Below are 20,688 nucleotides of genomic sequence, written 5' to 3'. Positions count from 1 at the left end.
TGGTCACATAAATTGAACAAAATTGAACTCACAAACATAGAATTATTTCGATAGTCAAATTGAATTTTAGTGTTAAATTTAAATATTTTATTGTTTTACAAACCATAAACAATTATAAAATATGCTTTATACTATTTTCTGAGAAATACAACATGGCGTCTTTTAAACGTCAAGTGTACAGTAGACAAAGAAGAACAATCAGTTTGGAACAGCACTTATTTTTATGATGGTAACATAAAAAAATCCATCAGTGTATAGATATAGCTGATATACATATCTCCTCGTCCCCGAACAATCATGATACTGTCACGCAACATTAACCTGAGCCAAGCGGCAAGCCCAATCTGGAAAGAATGAATTTGGTTCAACTATTCTAAATTATCAATATTTTAGCTATAAGCAGTGCCAAATATACACAAATACATATGCTTCGTCGACAACAAATTGGTTTTTGAGAAAATTTCCAATTATTCTGAAACTTTACCATTGACTAGACCACAAGTAAATAATAATCTTAGTGTTCTTTTGACTGTGACAATTTTATGTTACAGTTGGACCAGTCCAAAAATCTAGTACAGTAAGAAATTGGACTAAAAAAAATTGTGTTTGAAAGTGTAGGTCAATACATTTTTTCGAGTTCATAAAACAAAGGATTGAATGAGTGACGTGTAAGTTATTCCACAATCAATGAAAATTCCCAATGACTCCTGCCTACTACGTTTTGGCAAAAAACTATTAAATTATTTATTTGAATTCATTTAAAACGCCCAAAACAGAGTCACTACTAGTTATGGTAGAGGGGTCCTGTTCTACTTTACAATCAAATTACTTTTGCTAAATCTGCGCTACGTCACGAGTATAATGTAAGCACACCCCACACCCTTATAATACGTTATAACATACGTTTAGGATAATCTAAATCTTTGTTTTTTTTACTAACCCATTATAACAGACATTATATCAAAGTGTAAATATTTTTAAGTTTTATTACATAGCAACCTTTTTTAAATTAAACCACATTACAGATTAATAAACATACAAGTTGAAAGTACTTACTCAATTTTAGTATAACTTTCTAATATTTCATCCGAAACTTTTAGGCTGGCTTCAGCTTATCCTTATAAAAAAAACTTTCATAATAATATATTATAAGGCGCGTATGAATGTAAATAATGAATATGGGTCGTAAAGTCACCGCAAAAGAAGTTGCTCATTGTTTTTATTTTCTAACTAGCTCGCCATGTTTGGTTAAAATTACCGATAACTATTTTATTTGGACCAAATGAGATCGCATGAGTCACGCGTGTAGGTTAGTCGTTAACCGATGGGAATCGATTGGTTAAGAATTACATAACAAAAAATATATTTATGATTATGAGAATCGAAGAAGCAAATTAAAAAGTATATAATTTAATTATGTTTTACTCCTAGTAGCGTACAGAAATTAAAACAAACACGAAAGACTTCTTGAACGCTCAATTAACAAAAACTAATTCATATAATGAGATCTCAGACTTCGCGACTATTCATTTAAATTAAACTAATATTTTAGAATTTATTTTTTTACGTCTCTATGGAGGCATTTCATCTCGTGTGGCAGCTGTCACTGTGGCTGCAAAGGAACCGAAACGTCGGGTGTATGTAGTTAAAATAATAAAAAAATGCGCAAACAGTAGTCTAAACATTACTTTCACATAGTGACAGATGTTCAAATTTCATAAATAATGTAGTTATTACCGAATATTACTCATTTGAGTGATATACCAAATAAACCTGGCTAGATACAAGTAAACATTATGTATAACAACTCGGACAAGGCCTACACATTAGTAATATCTAAAAGGGCGTAAGTTAATCACATCTGTCGTCGCGCGCTAGGCTGAAGGCTCCACATGTATATAGATACAACTAAAACATGTTTCATTGCACTTACATAATTCTACCACCAAGGTGACGGACCCTTCAACTTTACTTGGCTTCTTCCACAAATTATGACTCATTACACACCTGATACCTGCTGGCTGTGGAAAGTTAAATTTTGCCAAATCATTTTAGCTCAATATGATAATGAAATAGTTTTTTGTGATCCCACAGTTTATAGTAGAGCATTTAAAAAAAATCACTTTTATAATTAAACATACTAATTAATTTTAATTAAACTCGATGTTTTCTGTTAAACAAAAAATAAATAAGTTTATTATACATATAATTTATCAATATGTTTTATCTATTAAATACTTTTTTGTAGCCTTTCTCTATTAAACACCAAAGGTACAAAAATTATTCTCATTATTTTTTTCAAATTACAATAATGTCAGGCGAAAAGCTACATATAGGTAACTTTAATTTATGGTCTAAGTCTTGTGTTCAATGTACTCTTTGTATAATAACAATTTTCCAAGATCCTTACAAGCCTCTGTTGTACGTCAGTGCAGAAGCTATTCACCCTTAGATTGTAAAGCGTCTGACCTACTTCCGCATTCACAAAGACCGCGGACAGATCATTAATACGTTAATTACGTTTATGAAACTTTCTTAGAAGTTTTCAGCGACTTCAAACAGCAACCAGGTCGATAACTTGACTTTATAATATGTACATATCCCTTTAGGCTAAACGATAAAAACTATTGTAATTTTAATTGCTATAAGATTTTAACATGAAAAGAAATGAAAGACAAGTTAACGATTTTTATTTTTAAACTGTTAGAAACTGTGCAGAAAGTCAGAACCTATATATGTTGGTATTGTAAGCGCACTGCCATTCATATATATATGGTTATGCAAGCGCTTCGCCGTCACAACAATGCCAGTGAGGGTCAAGGCCCCAGCATCCTTTTCCGATATTACCCCATTCATTTTAACCCTCCGACTGGGGAGACTGAAAAGGGATAAAATTGTACAGTTCCGACAAATTTTGATACAAAATTAATATATTTTTGAAATTTACTTTAATGTAGTTAGGGTATAAAAAGAAACAATTGTCTATGAACTATTGAAAGTAAATCGTAAAGACTCTCGTTTATTGGTTTAACTTATTATTAATATTTATAATTGTAATAATTCTAGGATAAACATTAGTTATTAGTAATGTTATTAGTCATGTTTAGTGACAGATGTTTCAGTTCAACGTGTTTGGTGAGAGATGGGTCCTTAATCTGGAGTCTGTAGTCTGTAGCCGGCGGTGACTCAGCTGAATTATTCTGGGGAATGTGATTGCGTTATTTTAATTCGACTTCAAGACTAATAATTAAAGCGCTATTTAGAAAGTAATTTTGCTTTAAAATATGATTTTTACCAGATATTCATAGGAAAATTAAGATTTAAGACTGAAGTTAGCAGATTTATCGAACTCGTACTAGGGGAGAGATTACTCTATCTCATTTTCTACCTTCCATAGAAGGATCTGACACTGTAATTAAACAGGTTACAAGATGTAAGCTCATGAATGTTAAACATATTTAAAATATATTGTACAGAGAAATCTAACGGATATTAGTACCGGTGAGTTAGTTAAGAGATTTTTCACGATTAATTCTAACCTCGTTTCTAAAAAACTCATTTTAGAGATTTTAATATTTATAGTTTATGTATAACAACAAAAACCTCGTTTTATGATTTATTAAATTAGTATAATATATAGCTTATGAGCTTCGTGATATCTCACAACAGTGTTCAGAATAACACCCTGTATACAGTCACATATAAAGCTGATCTGACCGAAGCTCGCATCAGTCCGGCCCGGTGCGTTGCCTTGCGAACACGCCACAAGCCACAAGCCACAACTCCTCAGTACTTACACATTAGAAAAGAATCCTAAACAATATGGTAAGTCGACAGTTTTATATATAAAATATTAAATAAAAATCAAGCAACGATTTCTAAGTTTATAAATGCATCAAAGCCTTTTTATTTATTTTTTGTTTTTTTGTAAACTCAACAAATGGTTTTTAAAGATTTACCTGACATAAATAATCTTAAATATAACTGAAACGATGGACATGGTGAAGGTTCACAACACCAAAGCTTAATTAAATACATTTGTCACATTCACGAACTCATAGGAAATCACTAGTTTCAAATTACTCCCAGTCTAGATAGGCTCCAGAAACATTAAGTTAGACGAACGGTTAAAATTACCTGTTAAGTGTTTTTAAACAACTAGGAAATAAATGAAGCACAGACGACTCGCACGGCGACCTCACTTAATTTAGCAACTCATGATTGCTTTAACGATTTTTATAAATGAAATCTATATTTTTTTACGCATATAAGTTAAATAATTTACATTACAACAGCCTTTTTAATTTTAATGTTGCTAATGAAGTGAATTTGTTTATTATGTACACAGACGCTTTACTTTTAATTATATTATTACAGCAGTTTTTTTACTTTCGATGTGGGCTTCTCAATTGAAAGACCTATATAAAAATCTTTTTTATAGGTCTCAACACCCTTCCAGTAATGAATAGAATACAACAATTAAGTGAACTATTCTATACAGCATGACAATACAATTCTATCGTGTTTTTCACAAATTAATAGTACTTTAAAACACAATAGCTAGCATAGCATGGATTTTGAAAAGCAATTTGTGCGTGCTATGCAGTAAAGTTTAAGTGAGTTGATTAACAACTTCGCTTTTTTTATTATATTTTTCAATAATATCATTAATGAAACCTAAGTTTTTATGTTCTTATAGAAACCGACATAAAATATATTACATTATTGACAAACTGATTTGATTTATCCCTTTGAAAATTGTAATTTCAGAGATTTTTTATTTTTAATTCATGTTATTTCTTTTTATAATTGCTTTAAACTTTGAATTTTTAATTTATTATAATTAAAATTGAACTGAAAGTCGTATATGACAAAAGAATCAACGCCGCGTCTGTGTAGATCCACCATTGTCAGACATCACGCCCACCCCGGATGAAGTCTGGATGTAGCTCAACATGAATCATGTTCCGTTAACTATTGTTTCATAAGTATTTGTTGTACGACGTGTATACTTAAAGTTAAAATTATAATTCCACGTCTAGATCGTTTTACAGGACATAAGAAACATATTTATTTACTGATAGAGTTGTGGGATGATGTTTAAGGTAATAGCAATGCCTGCAACGCGTTTAAACGCGGACTGCTACTAAGAAGTTTGTTCATAACAGTCATTACAAAGTGTAAAGGATTCTTTTTATTATTTAGCATACAGTTCTAAAAGACAACCGCTTCTTTGCCCGAGGATTCATTATCCTCTAATCAACTATGATATATATTCCCAATGCTCAGAAGCTTTCACATATAACCGAATAAACACATACTATACATACATATAAATACGTAGTTATATATTTTTGTTAGTTATAATATTAATGACATCTTTTTCTCAAAGTATTAAACATTGTTAAAATATTTTTTCTGTTCATTTTTTCTAAATATCTGAATGCAACTGATAATTTTTTTTTATGTTTTTATCATATGATTTTTTACCTTACGTATTGATAAATATTTTCAAAATGGCGTCGTAAAGCGTGACTAAAACAATTAGCGTTTCACTTGACTTTATTTAACAATTTATTAAATATAATTTTCTGAAACGGACCGCTCATTCGGACAATTTCTTCATGTAATAGAAATACAATATCAATAAAAGTTATCAAAATATTATATTAAACACATATTTACATGTTATTAAAACATCTGAAAAATGTTTCGTTAAACAGATCTCAAATAACACTAAGTCATTGGAACTATCAAATTGCTTCAATCCTATAAGGACGATTGTTTATTTTTGTTCAGCAAAGTTCTCGTGAATCTGATTCAGAGCTACTACAACAGACGGACACTGATTCATACATAATAATAACAATATTAATGAGTGACTGAACTTTTACAAGGGAACTTTAAATAGAAAGATCGAGAATTAACCTCGTACATTAACAAACCGGCGCACTTGATATGCATACATACATGTATTATAAAATATAACATTCTATTATGGTTATAGGGAATGTATTTGAGTAACACGAATAAAGGAAAACATGATACAAAGAAATACAATCCCAAAAGTGACGGCAAACAGAGTGGTTGGTAAATAGGCTGAGTTGGGAGAGGCTGACGTCACGGGATAGTGTTGCAAGAGAAAAATACTATACAAATAGACAAAATTTAAAGGAGGTTTCAACAAAGGAGTTTTCAATCGTGCTCTATATGAAACCGCCTTTCTGATCATAACGGAAGCTTTTCATAAAAAGTATTATCGTTTATTAGAACAGGTTTACATACTAATCATATTGTTTTTCTATAGACTGAAAAACTTAGACCCAAAACCCGACACAGTAAAACATAACCGAGGATTGAGTGAATAACTAGCTATTGTTGGGCGTGAAAGCAGTTTGGCGACCCTACTTTATTTCAACGAGAGTAGTCTAGACTTAAGAGGCTTATTAAATGTAGACTAGACCAATACAACAGACACGTTGTCGACACTCCTGGTGCGCTTAATGATTATTATTTTTTGTTTTAACAGAATTTTCATATTTTAATCGTCTTTAAAATATGTGTTTTTCACGATTCACCTATTTTATTAGTTAATAGACTTGTTTATTATTATAATGATAATACTGTATTGAATACAAGCGTGTATCTTATGAACAGTAGCTATGATGATTCAAGTCTCGCCCGACCAAAGACACAATGCTCTACAGTTTTTGCTCTCACTGCGTCAAACGTAAAAAATGAATCTTAGTAATCACAACCAGACACATTAAAAAAATTTATGGAACTATCGTTTTTTAAAGCAATAATAGTGAAAAGTGTCTTCATTGAACACTATTCAAATCATACTTTAAGACTACATATGAGGTATTTAGTATTTTTACTGAACAGAAATTTTTTGAACAGACCATATAATCTGTAGATTCATAGACGAGTGAAGATCCATGTAATTGCTTACTTCATTCTTACCGTTTTTTATTCAGTAATAGTTTTTGTAAGAACTCGATGAAAATTTGTGCGTTCGTTGAACCCGAGTCGACTGCAATCATGACCTAATAGATACAGCTTTACGGAACATTCTAGAACCATTATAAAAGAGAAACAAAACAAAAATTAATTATAAGCGTAAAAAATAATTATATTCTAAAATATATTAAATAAGGTAAAAATTAATTAATAAAAAATAAAATAATATCCTATACAGTTTACATAAGGGTAAATTTACATATAAAAATCCCCCTTCAAGAGCCTCCGGCTTTTAAGGTATGAGTATATATTTTCATACGACCCTCACTTCTCAAATATCTTTCCATCGCAAATATTATAAAAGGGGACTTTCCCTACCGAGCAACGTTTAAATAATTAACAAGCCAAGGATTATTATACCAGCATTAAAAGAAAGTTATTCAAAACTTTTCATTTAAACAAGTAATACGTCGAGTTAGTCAGATGGTAATTAATATTTAATTATTAATATAGATAATTTATGTTTATATTTTTTAATTTTCCTTCCTGATCTTATCGACAAATGTTGCCAAAGCTCTCATTTAAAGGAAAGTATATAGGTAGAGTGTGGTACGAATACCTATACATTTGATAAGTCAGTATGTATTTTAATACGTTTATAATGAAAGTTATACATTTAACAATATTGCGATACATATCTGACACTTCTTGTAGAAGTATACTCGTACTCTTTATCCCTCATGCAAGTGTCAATGTCAGTACTCAGTACAAAGAAAAATAACAGAATCTCCATTCTACACGACACTGGCAGAATATACTGTGCACGTCTTTGCACGGATGACGGCCATATTATAAAAAAAAGAACAGAATTAATGAAATTTAATCTTCTCGATTAGATAAAAAATGTGTGTTTTTGTGAAATTCACTTTACAAAATACTAGAAAAAATAATTTTTTGCTGAAAATTCAATTGTAGTGAAAAATATTAGTTTAATTTTTTCTTTTAGAATAAATATCGTGTGTAGAATACAATATCTAAAGCGTTCGAATCTATTTCGCGTATTATTCTATATTTTTCATTAAATTTAAATTCAAGTTAAAATCAATCATTTTATTATCTTAAAAACTATAACATCTAAACAGTAAACAGAAATGTAATGAAAACCTCCGACTAAAACATACGTACATAAGAAATGCTGGTCACTGCCTACCTTCCACATCCTTTATATGTCCACTTTCTGTTTTAAAACGGTACAAATGTACTAAAGAACGAATTATAGCCAATTAGTTAGTTACAAGACCATAGACAAAAACGAAATCGATTGGCGCCCCAAACATGGTTTCCTTCAAAGACAATTAGATGTAATCTACTACCAACTTAAATTATAAGCCCACGCGGAGACGCTTTAACAATTTATTGTTTAATAATTCCTTTTAGGAACAATCTATTAATTAATTCGGGATCAGTTTTGATGAAACAATTGAATTACATACTGTAAAAAAATTTGGACAGAGAGAACTTGTTTCTGTTACATTAGACTTTTGACTATATTTTAGGTTTAATACAACGAAGACTAACTTAGAAAATATTTAACTGATACGTTTTAGTTTAATAGGAAAATGGCGTCTTATATACAAACATTCGTCTTCAATCGTCAGATGACAATCGTTCCGCTTCGATAAATTGAAACAAAGAGTTTTAAACAGTGAAACAGTTCTGTGAGCACGCAATCAAGCGCTTCCATTGGTATAGATACCTACTGATATTCCTTTTACATTTCTTTACAATTATAAAACTACTAGCCAAAAAGCTCGCTATCAAATATTCCAGTTAATTTAGACTTTTAATTGTTTTAAGCATGCAAAAAAATATCTGCCATCTTTAATGGCTTTAATATCTAGCCAGATAAGTATAAGTATTTAATGGTAAGTGAAGCTTATGTGATAGCAACATCGATCGTAATTCGAGTCGTAACCTAATAATTCTAAAACTTGGTACATCAAGCCATAGCGTGTTGCCATGCGTGAGTTGTTATCAGATGCGAACGCTAATTTAAACGAAGAAGCTATTTGAACATTATGAAGAATAATACCTGAAAGTATTCTGACTCTGTGACACGAAATCGTTTTATAATTATTATTATTGATCCATACTGTGATCCGTCGTGCCAATTGTATTTTGTTCAATTTAATTAAATAATAATTTCTTTGTAACAAAAAATCACGAATGTAATGATTAAATTATTAACTATATTTTAATATTAAAAGTCGATAGAAATCTAAATTTAAAGTAATGATTAAAATATATATATATAATGAAATCAATAGTAGGTTGCTTTTGTATGTTATAACGATTTTTATTTTATACATAATACATGGTAATATTACTTCATAAATGACTTTTAGTCAAAAGGAAAAAATAAGTCTTGATTTAAATGAACCATTACGTATACATATTTAATGGTTATCAATGAAATATTACATGACCAGTTCATTATACTTTCAATGTCACATAAAATGACGTTTTTTTTTTAAAAAAAAAATATGAAAATGTCGTAGCTGTAAACGTTTAAATTTATTGCGAGTAATATTTTTTTAAGTACAGAAAACTTTGCTTTACAAACGACAGAAACTATTTCTTTTATAAATATTATTTCGAACTGTATTAATAATTGTTCATTAATCATGTAGACAGTAGAATATAGTCTGAAAGCACGCCATGCCGATGTATTACAGCCTGAATCATCACAATAATTAGATAGCTTTTATAATTCGAGGGGGAAATGAACCCTTTGTAAAACCATTCATTTTATAATAAAATATGTACGCCAGTCACAAAAGCCTTATTATACTTTTTTCATGGCCAGCACACATAGATTAAAACTGTTCTTTGTCGTATCTGAAAAATCATTAAAACTAGCAGCTAGCTTGTCATGTGTCTCAATCAAAACACATTTTGTATTTTTTAACCTTTATATAGTAATGTAGAACTACCTTATAAAACGAAAGACATTTTTAAACCATTCTTATTCATTAATATTTTTTTTAATAACTGAATTACACAGTTTCATTGTTAGATCCACATGCAAAGAGTTCGAATTTAAAAGCGAAAAAGACAAATGAGTTTAAATCCGAGCTTATGAGTGGTAGAGTGTCTTCATCATTAGTAGATTTAATGCATTTGATACTCAGTTGACGTTTTATAAATATTTCTTTGATTATAATGGATGGTAATAACATATTGTTGGATTGTAATATGACTTTTTGTGCAGAGGGAATGCATCTCAGTTCACATCGGCCAAGCCGGAGTTCAGATCGGTAACGCCTGCTGGGAGCTGTACTGCCTCGAGCATGGTATCCAGCCAGACGGACAGATGCCCTCGGACAAGACCCTCGGCGGCGGAGACGACTCCTTCAACACCTTCTTCAGTGAGACCGGCGCCGGCAAGCACGTGCCGAGAGCCGTGTTCGTCGACCTCGAGCCTACAGTCGTTGGTTAGTCAGATGCACTACTGTGTGACTACTACTAGCATATTCTTTGAATTACCCTCGATGTTATAAAACCAAACCTCGCTAGGTGTCTATGTCGAATCGATAATAAGAAAGTTACCTTGGTAACGACAATCTGTAAATGCGTCTCTGAGGTGAATTCAATTTATAAATAAATTGCGGGTGTCAGCTAAGTAGATAATATAGCTCGTGCTTTTCCATGAAGGAATTTATTTCTTATGCATATTTAGAATATTGCGAGATTGAAACACATAGTTATTTATAAATAGTTTAGCAATAGTTTTTTATTTAAAATATTCTGTTACAGCGTAAATTATATTAATAATTTGTTCGTTGTGATATATTTTTGTTATTTAAAATACATCTTCAGTTCATTTTGTATTGTTTTATACATGACAATGAGTTCTAATTCTAGGTCCAAAACCTAAGCATTCATCGGTCAGTGAACTGAAAAAGTCGAACGCATTAGGTACAATCGTTAGCACACAAATAATGATCCACAACTGTATTATTATGTCGTTCTGAATTTATATGAAGTTGCTGGCACACGACGAATTAGTTTTAAATCACATTACAAGAAAGTCAACGGTCTAATTTCATACAGAATTATAATGAAATAAAAGGTAGGTCCAATAAAATATTACGATCTAAGAAGGATCATATCGTTTTTATCAAAACACCTCTATATTTACTTTAAAGGAACAATTTTTTTAAGTAATTATATAGAAGTATATGCAGTGTTTAGAAATAATTCAGTTATTTGATTCGAAATTCAAAATCTAGTCTGGTATCTGTATGCCTACCACACTTTAGCTCTGTCACACTACATACAGAGCATTTCAAGTTTTTCATTCAAAGACCGCATATTACAGAAATATTTTAGTTTATTGAACGAGAAAACGGGATACGTTGATGTCTAGTGTCAAAATGAAAACTTTGGCTAAGTATACTAAACTTTTGTCGATTAAGCCAACACAATTGGCTTATCACTTGTTAAAAAAAAAAAATTAAGCCATGAGTAGCGGCCAGCCGCTTTGCTTTTTGCTAACTGATATTTAAGATAAACTATTTCGTCTTCTGACAGCCTAATTATACATATAACATAGGATAAATAAGCTAAAATCTTTGTCTAAATGTGAATATGTGTCTGAGAACTCACAGCAAAACTAATTAACAGAAACTATGCAGATCCATTCATATGATATGAATGGATCCAATTACACCGCTTGAAGCAATGAGTGCAGTCTACATCAACGGCATTTGATGCGAGAGTAATAACGTTGTGATCTTTATGATTCCAATTCAAATCTCGCAACTTCTAAAGCTAATGTTTTATTGTCCTGTTAATAAGTTATTAATAATCAAGTGACGAAGATTCGTGGATTTTCTTAGAAGGCATAAGCAGCAATGTTTATACAATTATTCTCGTACATTCCGTTTTTTAGTTGTTCATTAAGCTCACAAATATTTGACGATCAACTCGATTTTGCTAAATTTGATTATATTCGTATTATTTTTTGCGAAAATCTTTCGACATATCTGCATATTTGTCGTTACCGTACAGTGAATTCCGTATACGCAAGGTATAACATACAGAGAATGGAAACTTATAAGCAAATAAATGAAGTTATATTTCTTCAAAAGAAGTTGTATAAAAGAGTAAAACCTCATACTTAATAAGAAGTTAATTGAAGAACTTTTTTCGTAGCATACACAAGATAACGGAATAGGGACGAAACATGGCACACTTGTTATCGTTCAAGTGGAAGTTTAAAGGACTAAAAGTTTATAGTGAACAATAATTCGTAGATGAAGTCCGCACTGGCACCTACCGCCAGCTGTTCCATCCTGAACAACTGATCACTGGCAAGGAAGACGCCGCCAACAACTACGCCAGAGGTCACTACACCATCGGCAAGGAGATCGTCGACGTCGTTCTTGACAGACTGAGGAAACTCGCTGACCAATGTACTGGACTACAGGTATACATTATTGACTTAAGAAGAATTCGTCAAAGTCGAAAGTATATAATTGAATTGTATGGCATCAAATAAAGGATTAATTTTTTGTAAATTTTATCAATACTCTTATGAGGCATGTGTCATGAAACTAAGGCTCGTAACACATCTTGTACCTAAATAATCAGTCATCTGTTTCAAACAAAATCTTTTCTGCGTCGTAATATTTCGTCCGAGCTATTCATATCTGTGATTTTTAATACCTGCTTTGTGTGACTTCTCATGAAATTTATATGTTTAATGTTTATTATGAAGGGTTTCTTGGTGTTCCACTCCTTCGGCGGCGGCACCGGTTCAGGGTTCACGTCTCTACTCATGGAACGTCTGTCAGTGGACTACGGCAAGAAGTCCAAGCTAGAGTTCTCCATCTACCCCGCGCCCCAGGTTGGTGGATTGAAAATAAGCAAATTACCAAATAAGCAAATTACTGCTCTTTACTGTTTTTGTTAGGATACATCACATTACTAGGTATGCCCATATTACAATGGTCGTTCAAATGTATTAGTCTGACGTTAAAAACCATTAATATTGAACGGTACAAAAAGCAAGTATTATTGTGATTACAAAATTTTAAAGTAGAAATAAAAACAGATAGAACTTCATATAAAGATACGTAATATATTGATTGATGGGCACATAAGATGATGTACTTGACCAGGTATCGACGGCGGTGGTCGAGCCCTACAATTCGATCCTGACCACTCACACAACCCTGGAACACTCGGACTGCGCCTTCATGGTGGACAACGAGGCTATCTACGACATCTGTCGCAGGAACCTCGACATCGAGCGCCCGACCTACACCAACCTGAACAGGTTGATCGGCCAGGTCTGACTCGGAATATTAATAGTAACATACAGTCAGGGACTTCACAAAGGTCTTCGCTTACACCTGCTAGGTGTACTATGTGTAATATTAAGTAAGACTCGATGTCTAACTCCTAAACAATTCAATACAATAATTTCTTCCTGTCATAACACAGATAGTATCCTCGATCACGGCATCCCTTCGTTTCGACGGCGCCCTGAACGTGGACCTGACGGAGTTCCAAACGAATTTGGTTCCGTACCCCCGCATCCACTTCCCGCTGGCGACGTACGCGCCCGTCATCTCCGCAGAGAAGGCTTACCACGAACAGCTCACTGTAGCTGAGATCACCAACGCTTGCTTTGAACCAGCCAACCAGGTAAAGCCCATATAACCACAAAAAGGGTTACGAATATATATTTTTGATACGCAGCCGCAATGCGGAAAATGATGCTTGATGGATTGCTTCATTCGTTTGAAACGTTGCCAACTTAATATGAAATAGCAAAAAGCCAGTTTTAATAAGTTAAACCTATTAACTTAATTGTATTACTCGTAGTTCTCAAATGACTTGAATGATATAAACATTTAATTATCTAAAATATAAATTACTTAATGTTATTATTTCTCAAATCTTAGATGGTGAAATGCGATCCGAGACACGGCAAGTACATGGCTTGCTGCATGTTGTATAGGTAATATTCATGAAATTAGTTTAAAGTTACGACTTTTTAAAGAAAACTGCAATAATAATCACTAATTATCCGTTTATTGTAGAGGGGATGTGGTACCGAAGGATGTAAACGCAGCCATCGCCACTATTAAGACTAAGAGGACTATTCAGTTCGTTGACTGGTGTCCAACAGGATTCAAGGTATTGTATATATGTGTTAAATGAATTCAGTATTCATTAATATATCAACAAACGAAGGACTTTTGTAAATCAAATTTATAAAGCTCTGCTTAATGTCTAACGTCTGATGTTAAATGATTTGTAACAAATAATCCCTGTTAAATCGGGAATCATATATATGTATTTTGCAAATTATTATAACAAAAATGGTTGAATGGTTATTCGTTAAAATGAAGTTATGAGACGTGCACCTTTGAATTTGCCAAACTATTGTAGTCCATATATTTTTACAGTAATTTTTTTTTATTTTAAAAATAGACTTCATATTTTGTTCGAGAATTAAAGCAAAAAAACAACAGTCCTTTAATAATTATTTCAAATTCTTAATTTGTTCTATACAAAATTTTCTTTGTACCTACAATTCGCTCAGCACAAGCTAGCATCGTCACTACTACTGTTAAAGCCTCTGTTAAGAGTTACTTAGGGTGAGGATACAGATCCTAAACATTTTTAGGACATTAGCAATGTATTTTTTTTAACATCATTGCCAGATTAAGTCAAATAAGTATCTTATCTATTTAAGCGCGAATGATGAGAATATCTTTAAGTGGTATGTGTACATAACTTTTTTAACTCTTTAAAATTAATATTAAGTAATTTATTTTGACTACGAATTTTATTTAGTATTGAGACAAATACTCTTAAAAATATATATCCGTCGTCAGTCAGTTTGACTTATAGGTAATTTAACTATAAACTGGTGATTATGAAGCAATTTTTTAATTATAACTACTTAAAATTAATACATAATTATTTTATATAACATCTACTATAGCTGACGTGTTTTCTAAACTATTATTACAATACAAATATAAATTAGTATTTTTTTTATTATGGCAATTATTTTTATTAATCTGTCTTGTCCAGGTTGGTATCAACTACCAGCCACCGACGGTCGTCCCAGGAGGTGATCTGGCGAAGGTACAAAGAGCCGTGTGCATGTTGTCCAATACTACCGCCATCGCCGAAGCTTGGGCCAGGTACGGTGCAAAGAGAATTATAAATAAATAAATCGTTAGAAATACAAAGAATTATAATATTTAATGAATATTATTCTGGTATATCTTTTGAGTAAATTTAAACTAATGAACAATATCAGAGGATGGAGTTTGGTAAAGTTTTGTAAGGAGTATATTCACTTGAAACTATGAAGGGTAACACAGGGACAACTAGGTGTATAATCTGTACTGTCAAAATAGTACTTTCATTATTATTGAAGTACATATAATATTGAAAAAAATTTCAAGAATGAGAACGATGTAAAATATGTTTATTAGTGTTAATTATAAAAATCTGATTCATTGCATTACAGTAATAACTCTTAACCTGCAACCTATCAGTACAGATTAAAAAGTGTTCTGACACACATTAAAATTAGTTTCGAGAGGGTTAGGTATAGTTAACTATATTTTTCAGATATACTACAATTATTTATTTTACTTTTTCCCGACGTTTCGGTTACTTTAGCAGCCGTGATTACGCTCATACGAGATGAGTGTGCTCACTGAAAGTTTAAAAAATTATAATCAAGGCGAGTAGTAGGCACATCCTAAAAACATGGCTTCATTTTGTACTCGCGAGATTCTTAGATATCATTTAGGAGTATAATTTTATATTTTTAGATTGGACCACAAGTTTGACCTGATGTACGCCAAGCGCGCTTTCGTGCATTGGTACGTGGGTGAGGGTATGGAGGAGGGAGAGTTCTCTGAGGCCAGAGAGGACTTGGCGGCCTTGGAGAAAGACTACGAGGAGGTCGGAGTCGACTCCACCGAGGGCGAGCTCGATGAAGATAACGAATATTAAACTCAGCAAACTGCTTTATTCCTACCATCGTGTCAGTGTTGCTAGCCCTAATAATAACATTTGGTAGTATTCTTTAATATAGAATATTCAATAATATTTTTTTTATTTTATAATCAGCGGTAAGAGGCGTGTGCATGCTTACTAACAGTACAAACTTTTGAAATATGATTTCAACGAGAAATGTAAAGTTTGTGAGACTGTAACAGTGATGGATAATTTGCATTTATTAATTAAACAAATACTTATATAGATATTGGATTTAAGAATATTAATATTTTCATTATTTTATAAGCTAAATTTTATATGATAAGTGCTTCTAACGAGGATGTATGACCGATTATTTATTTGAATGCACAATAAACAATTTTACACAAAAAAAAAACCTCGTTTATTTCCTTGATACAGACATGTAGGAACACGGAACAATCGATAACAATGTGTAGAACATTATAGAAAAACATTCACAGCGAGAGAAGATAAAACAAAACTAGACAAGATACGGTTCAATGTCGAACAAATATTGCTCAAACATTGCCAACCCTATTGAAAATACAGAAATATAATAAAAAAATAATAAATCAGCTTAATTTATATTTTATTATAAAGAAATCACAAAGGCTACTAAAAAACATATGGAATTGTAAAATACTTTGAAAGTTAAGACAGAGATCAGTTTTATTTGTTTGCATCATGAGCGGTATATGTTACATTATTTATGTTTTCTTAAATTATTAGTCAGTGATTATATATATAACATAAGTAACAAATCTGATACTATGTACACAATAACTTAATACAGGACAGATTATCATTCTGACAGAGTATGACACACTGTGTATTATATGCCACTGTTTACATATCAAGAGACCGGGTGTAGAAGTACTGTAACAGGCCGCGTTTGCACAGACTATATTACATTAGTAGTCTATGGTCATAGTTACATTAGATAATAATCTAGTATTATAATTTGTAAGAAAAAACTAATATATATATATTGTCTATGGATCACTATATAAGATATCATATGTCCTATACATTTCATGGAGTACTGTTCAGGCAACACATTGTTCTGGTGGTATCACTCATTGCGGTTGAAATAGTTTTAATCAGACTTAAGCTTATAGTAATAGAGGCTATTTTAACAACGACACGACGCTGTCGATACTGGAACTAAACTTGCAGGATAAAATATAACGCTGTGATAATCAACTAAAAGTAAAACAATGTCTTACTTACAGTAATTCTTTGATATTTTGAGCCAACCAAAGGTTTTGTTCGTCCTAACAGATAATATTTACTCGTCTCTTCTAGTCCGGTTTGTGTTTGTTTTTGCCAGTGTGTGTGTTCGTGTGTGTGTATGTGTGCGTGTCGAGGCCGGTGGCGGCGGCGCGCGGGAACCAGCCGCGGTCGCCTCGCAGACCACCGACCGCCTCCTGCTCCGACAGAACCTTCTCCCCGAACAACCAGTGCCTGGGGACATGTGGCACCGTTATACAGTATTCTTTATAAGCTTCACATAAGCAGTTGAAATCAGTTGTTTGATTTTTAAATACGTATAACTAAAATTATGTAGTAAATTACTGAACACTTCGAGTGTGAGCCGATATAAAAACAGGTGCATCTTGTATATTCAGCGACACCAGCTGTCTTCATACCATGTTACAAAGTTTGTCATTCTATCTTTGCAACAAGGCCTTTGCTGTGTGTGTGTGCGTGCGTGCGTGTGTGTGTTTGTGTGTGTGTACTCACCGACGATGCCTGGTGACTTTGACCCGGTCCCCTACCCTCAGCGGCAGGCGAGGCTCGTCACTGCAGGGCGGGCCGAGGGCGGCTCTCGGGTACTGCAGGAAGGGAAGCCAGCGGCCGGAGTATGTAGCGGCCGCCGCGTACACTCGGGAGCGGACGGCCTTGTCCGCCTTCTGCGCCTTCTGCTCCATCTGAGAATATATCATGTCATGTCATCTGAGTATACACAGATATATTATAAGGCTGTATTCGGTTGTTTGTTAGCGAATTCGAAAATTCAAATTGTATCAAATAATTCAAATAGCGAGAACTCGATGGACTAATTAGCAGAGCTACTGGGACGTAAATTAACAAGAGACTCGGGGCCGAATACTGACCGTCCCAGGAATATTTAAATATCCTTTACGGACTTAATAAACTCACAGTGAGGTCATACTGGCCGTGTCCCTCCCGGACCGGCCAGTGTATTCCGTCGTACTGGTGGCCGGACCACACGAGCCGCAGGTTGCTCCTCCAGCCCAGGTCGTAAGGGAACCGGAACTGAGGCAGCCCGCGCTCGTCTCGCCTGCAGGCCGCCTTGTCCACGATCCAGTCTTCTATGGTGGTGCGGTTCCGAAGAATACTCCGCATCTGGTGAGTTTTTTATTCTAGCGATGTTATACATGTCAGAGTTTGTGAGAGTGTTTGTGTGAATGGTTATTAGACCCAAAAATATGTAAAGGCTATAAATCATGCCCAGCACACATCATAACACTCGTACTTAGAACGTAGTCTCGTGATGTGTCGCGACAGTCGCTAGATGTCGCTGACGATCGGTTGACATATCTGTTAAATCAAACACACACGTATCTCTCTGAACACCACACGGAGTCAACGCGGACACAGACGACATGCAGTTAAGAGTAATGATAGCAGAAATCATTTCTTTAATATGAAGGGTGACGCCTTCCAGCTGGCATATAATTTATGTATTCAATTATCAACTATATCGATATTATATTCTATGTGACCTGCAGGTAGAGCAGCGCGCCCACGGCCAGCACAACGCCCACGGCCATGCCCGTGGCCAGCAGGGAGAGCAGCAACGTGGTCAAGGTCACGTAAATCAGCGGCTCGGTGCCATCGCCGTACTGCAAGTACCACACGCGGTGTATAGCGTGGTACAGGCAGATAGACAACACCTGGAGTTATATACGATGTATGACACACGTTCATATTGAACGACTGAATGAATGAACGAACGAGTGAATCTGTACTAACAATATTAAATAACATTTGATTAACCCTTACAGGCTTACGGAACTTCAATTTCCACTTAAAACCGAGTGAATTTAGGGTTTGGTATTTAATAAGTAATGTATATACACATATACGTAAAATTGATTAAGGAAGATGAAATGTAAGGACACGTTACATTACATAGCGCTGAATAAACAATTCATGTTCTCCCAAAGACGAACCTTAAAATATATTTATATATTAATTTATTTAGGAACATTAAACTGGACATAGATGTACATGTGTAATTTTCTAATAACATCAACATACTATGGAGGCATGAAGACAGCCCAGTACAGCGGATATGAGGAACAGAGTGAAGTAGGCGTGGTTGTTGTGACCCACACAGCAGTTGATCCACGGACAGTGGTGATCCATCTTCTTTATGCAGTGCCCACCTTCACAGAAACACTCATCATATATATCTATTGCTTATAAAGGTCAATTATATTTAGATGGAACACATAATAACATTAAAAACTAGACAGATATAATATTATATATATATAATGAGGCTTTGTTTGAATATATAACAAGATGATGTATGTAGAGAGCTTGATTATTATAAGAAAATGTTTAATTTCATTATAGAATACGATAGATGGTCATAGGAAGTCATACATTTTCTACAGTGATGTGATCTCGGTGCTTTGTATCCCTTGCATGTTGTGCAGTACTGGAGATACTGGACATCACATTCCTCCGCCTGGAACAATATTTTCATATATTCGTTTTATTTTTATAACATTTTCTCGTAGCATGGCTGCTATTGTTATAATAAAATTAATATCAAATAATATCTGTTGCTTAAGGATTTATTTCAATTTGTAGAGACAGAAATAGCTTTCAGATTCATAGAATATAAAACTGTAAATTAAATATTTCATGTTTCATTAATTTTTTTTTTTTTAAACACATAACATTAATATAATCAATAAAAATATTTGAATAAAATTTGTGTATTCATTTTATTTTATTGGGACAATACAAATTTTATTCAGCTTTCATAAAAGTAAAATAACTCACAGGCTTCCACCCCTGAGGAACATAGCCCGGACCCTCAAGTAATGCCTGCATAAAAAAGTATAGAGTGGATGCTGCCAGGCTCAGGAAGAAAGCGGCGTGCAGAGCTCCGCCGAGTGTTAGGTAAGGCGGCCACCACATGCCAATCAGATGCACCATTGACCATGTTATCAGTTTTATTATACCTAATGATTTATTTACACATTTAATTTTTTTTGATAAGTTCATAATATATACACATATATATATTTAAACATCTATCTGTTTATGATATTTTTTCCAACTTTTTAAATGAAGTGTCCTTACCCAATACACATATTGGTCCCCAATGACACAAACGTTTGAAGGACATACTTTAGTTCAATGTTAAGAATATAGGAACTCTTTGCATAATATTCATAGGAATGGTTTATTTATTTTCGTTTACTCTTACTTTATTTTTCTAAATATTATCATATTTCTTAGGTAACAAGTATCTGTATAAAATATTTCTTTAAAAAAATACATAACAAGAAATGCCGATTTTTTTAATTAATACTTTTCTCATATTTGATGTAAAAACATATATATTTTGACAGTTAAAATGTTATTTGTCAACTCTCCCGGTGGCGACGTCTTATGATA

The 20,688-nt window shown here is 33.1% G+C and overlaps 2 protein-coding genes across 2 annotated transcripts; one reads left to right on the top strand and one right to left on the bottom strand.

The window, feature by feature from the left end:
- The first annotated feature begins 3,714 nt into the window (after positions 1-3,714).
- Positions 3,715-16,537, top strand: LOC133318943 (tubulin alpha-1A chain). The gene is made up of 10 exons (XM_061521563.1): positions 3,715-3,825; positions 10,235-10,457; positions 12,282-12,454; positions 12,746-12,874; positions 13,149-13,319; positions 13,474-13,677; positions 13,938-13,993; positions 14,076-14,172; positions 15,079-15,191; positions 15,834-16,537. The coding sequence occupies exons 1-10, from the start codon at positions 3,823-3,825 to the stop codon at positions 16,015-16,017; spliced, it is 1,353 nt and encodes a 450-aa protein (XP_061377547.1). The 5' UTR covers positions 3,715-3,822; the 3' UTR covers positions 16,018-16,537.
- A 58-nt stretch (positions 16,538-16,595) lies between these two features.
- Positions 16,596-20,657, bottom strand: LOC116766811 (palmitoyltransferase ZDHHC6). The gene is made up of 8 exons (XM_032656931.2): positions 20,371-20,657; positions 20,068-20,249; positions 19,663-19,747; positions 19,312-19,439; positions 18,774-18,944; positions 18,187-18,393; positions 17,767-17,954; positions 16,596-17,487 (listed from the first exon to the last, which is right to left on the bottom strand). The coding sequence occupies exons 1-8, from the start codon at positions 20,414-20,416 to the stop codon at positions 17,325-17,327; spliced, it is 1,170 nt and encodes a 389-aa protein (XP_032512822.2). The 5' UTR covers positions 20,417-20,657; the 3' UTR covers positions 16,596-17,324.
- Positions 20,658-20,688: the final 31 nt, after the last annotated feature.

Source organism: Danaus plexippus, chromosome 10 (assembly GCF_018135715.1).
Source record: "Danaus plexippus chromosome 10, MEX_DaPlex, whole genome shotgun sequence".
In the NCBI taxonomy this organism is placed as follows: domain Eukaryota; kingdom Metazoa; phylum Arthropoda; class Insecta; order Lepidoptera; family Nymphalidae; genus Danaus; species Danaus plexippus.
This window is presented reverse-complemented; position numbering and strand designations above follow the sequence as displayed.

What these genes read in the sequence shown, in the direction of transcription:
- LOC133318943 (XM_061521563.1), top strand. An exon ending in ACCAATGTACTGGACTACAG is followed by an intron (nt 12,455 to 12,745) that starts GTATACATTATT and finishes TTTATTATGAAG; the next exon opens with GGTTTCTTGGTGTTCCACTC. An exon ending in CCATCTACCCCGCGCCCCAG is followed by an intron (nt 12,875 to 13,148) that starts GTTGGTGGATTG and finishes GTACTTGACCAG; the next exon opens with GTATCGACGGCGGTGGTCGA.
- LOC116766811 (XM_032656931.2), bottom strand. Translation starts at nt 20,416, where the DNA reads ATGTCCTTCAAACGTTTGTGTCATTGGGGACCAATATGTGTATTGG. An exon ending in ATCACATCACTGTAGAAAAT is followed by an intron (nt 19,440 to 19,662) that starts GTATGACTTCCT and finishes GTTTCTGTGAAG; the next exon opens with GTGGGCACTGCATAAAGAAG. An exon ending in AAAGTCACCAGGCATCGTCG is followed by an intron (nt 17,488 to 17,766) that starts GTGAGTACACAC and finishes ACATGTCCCCAG; the next exon opens with GCACTGGTTGTTCGGGGAGA.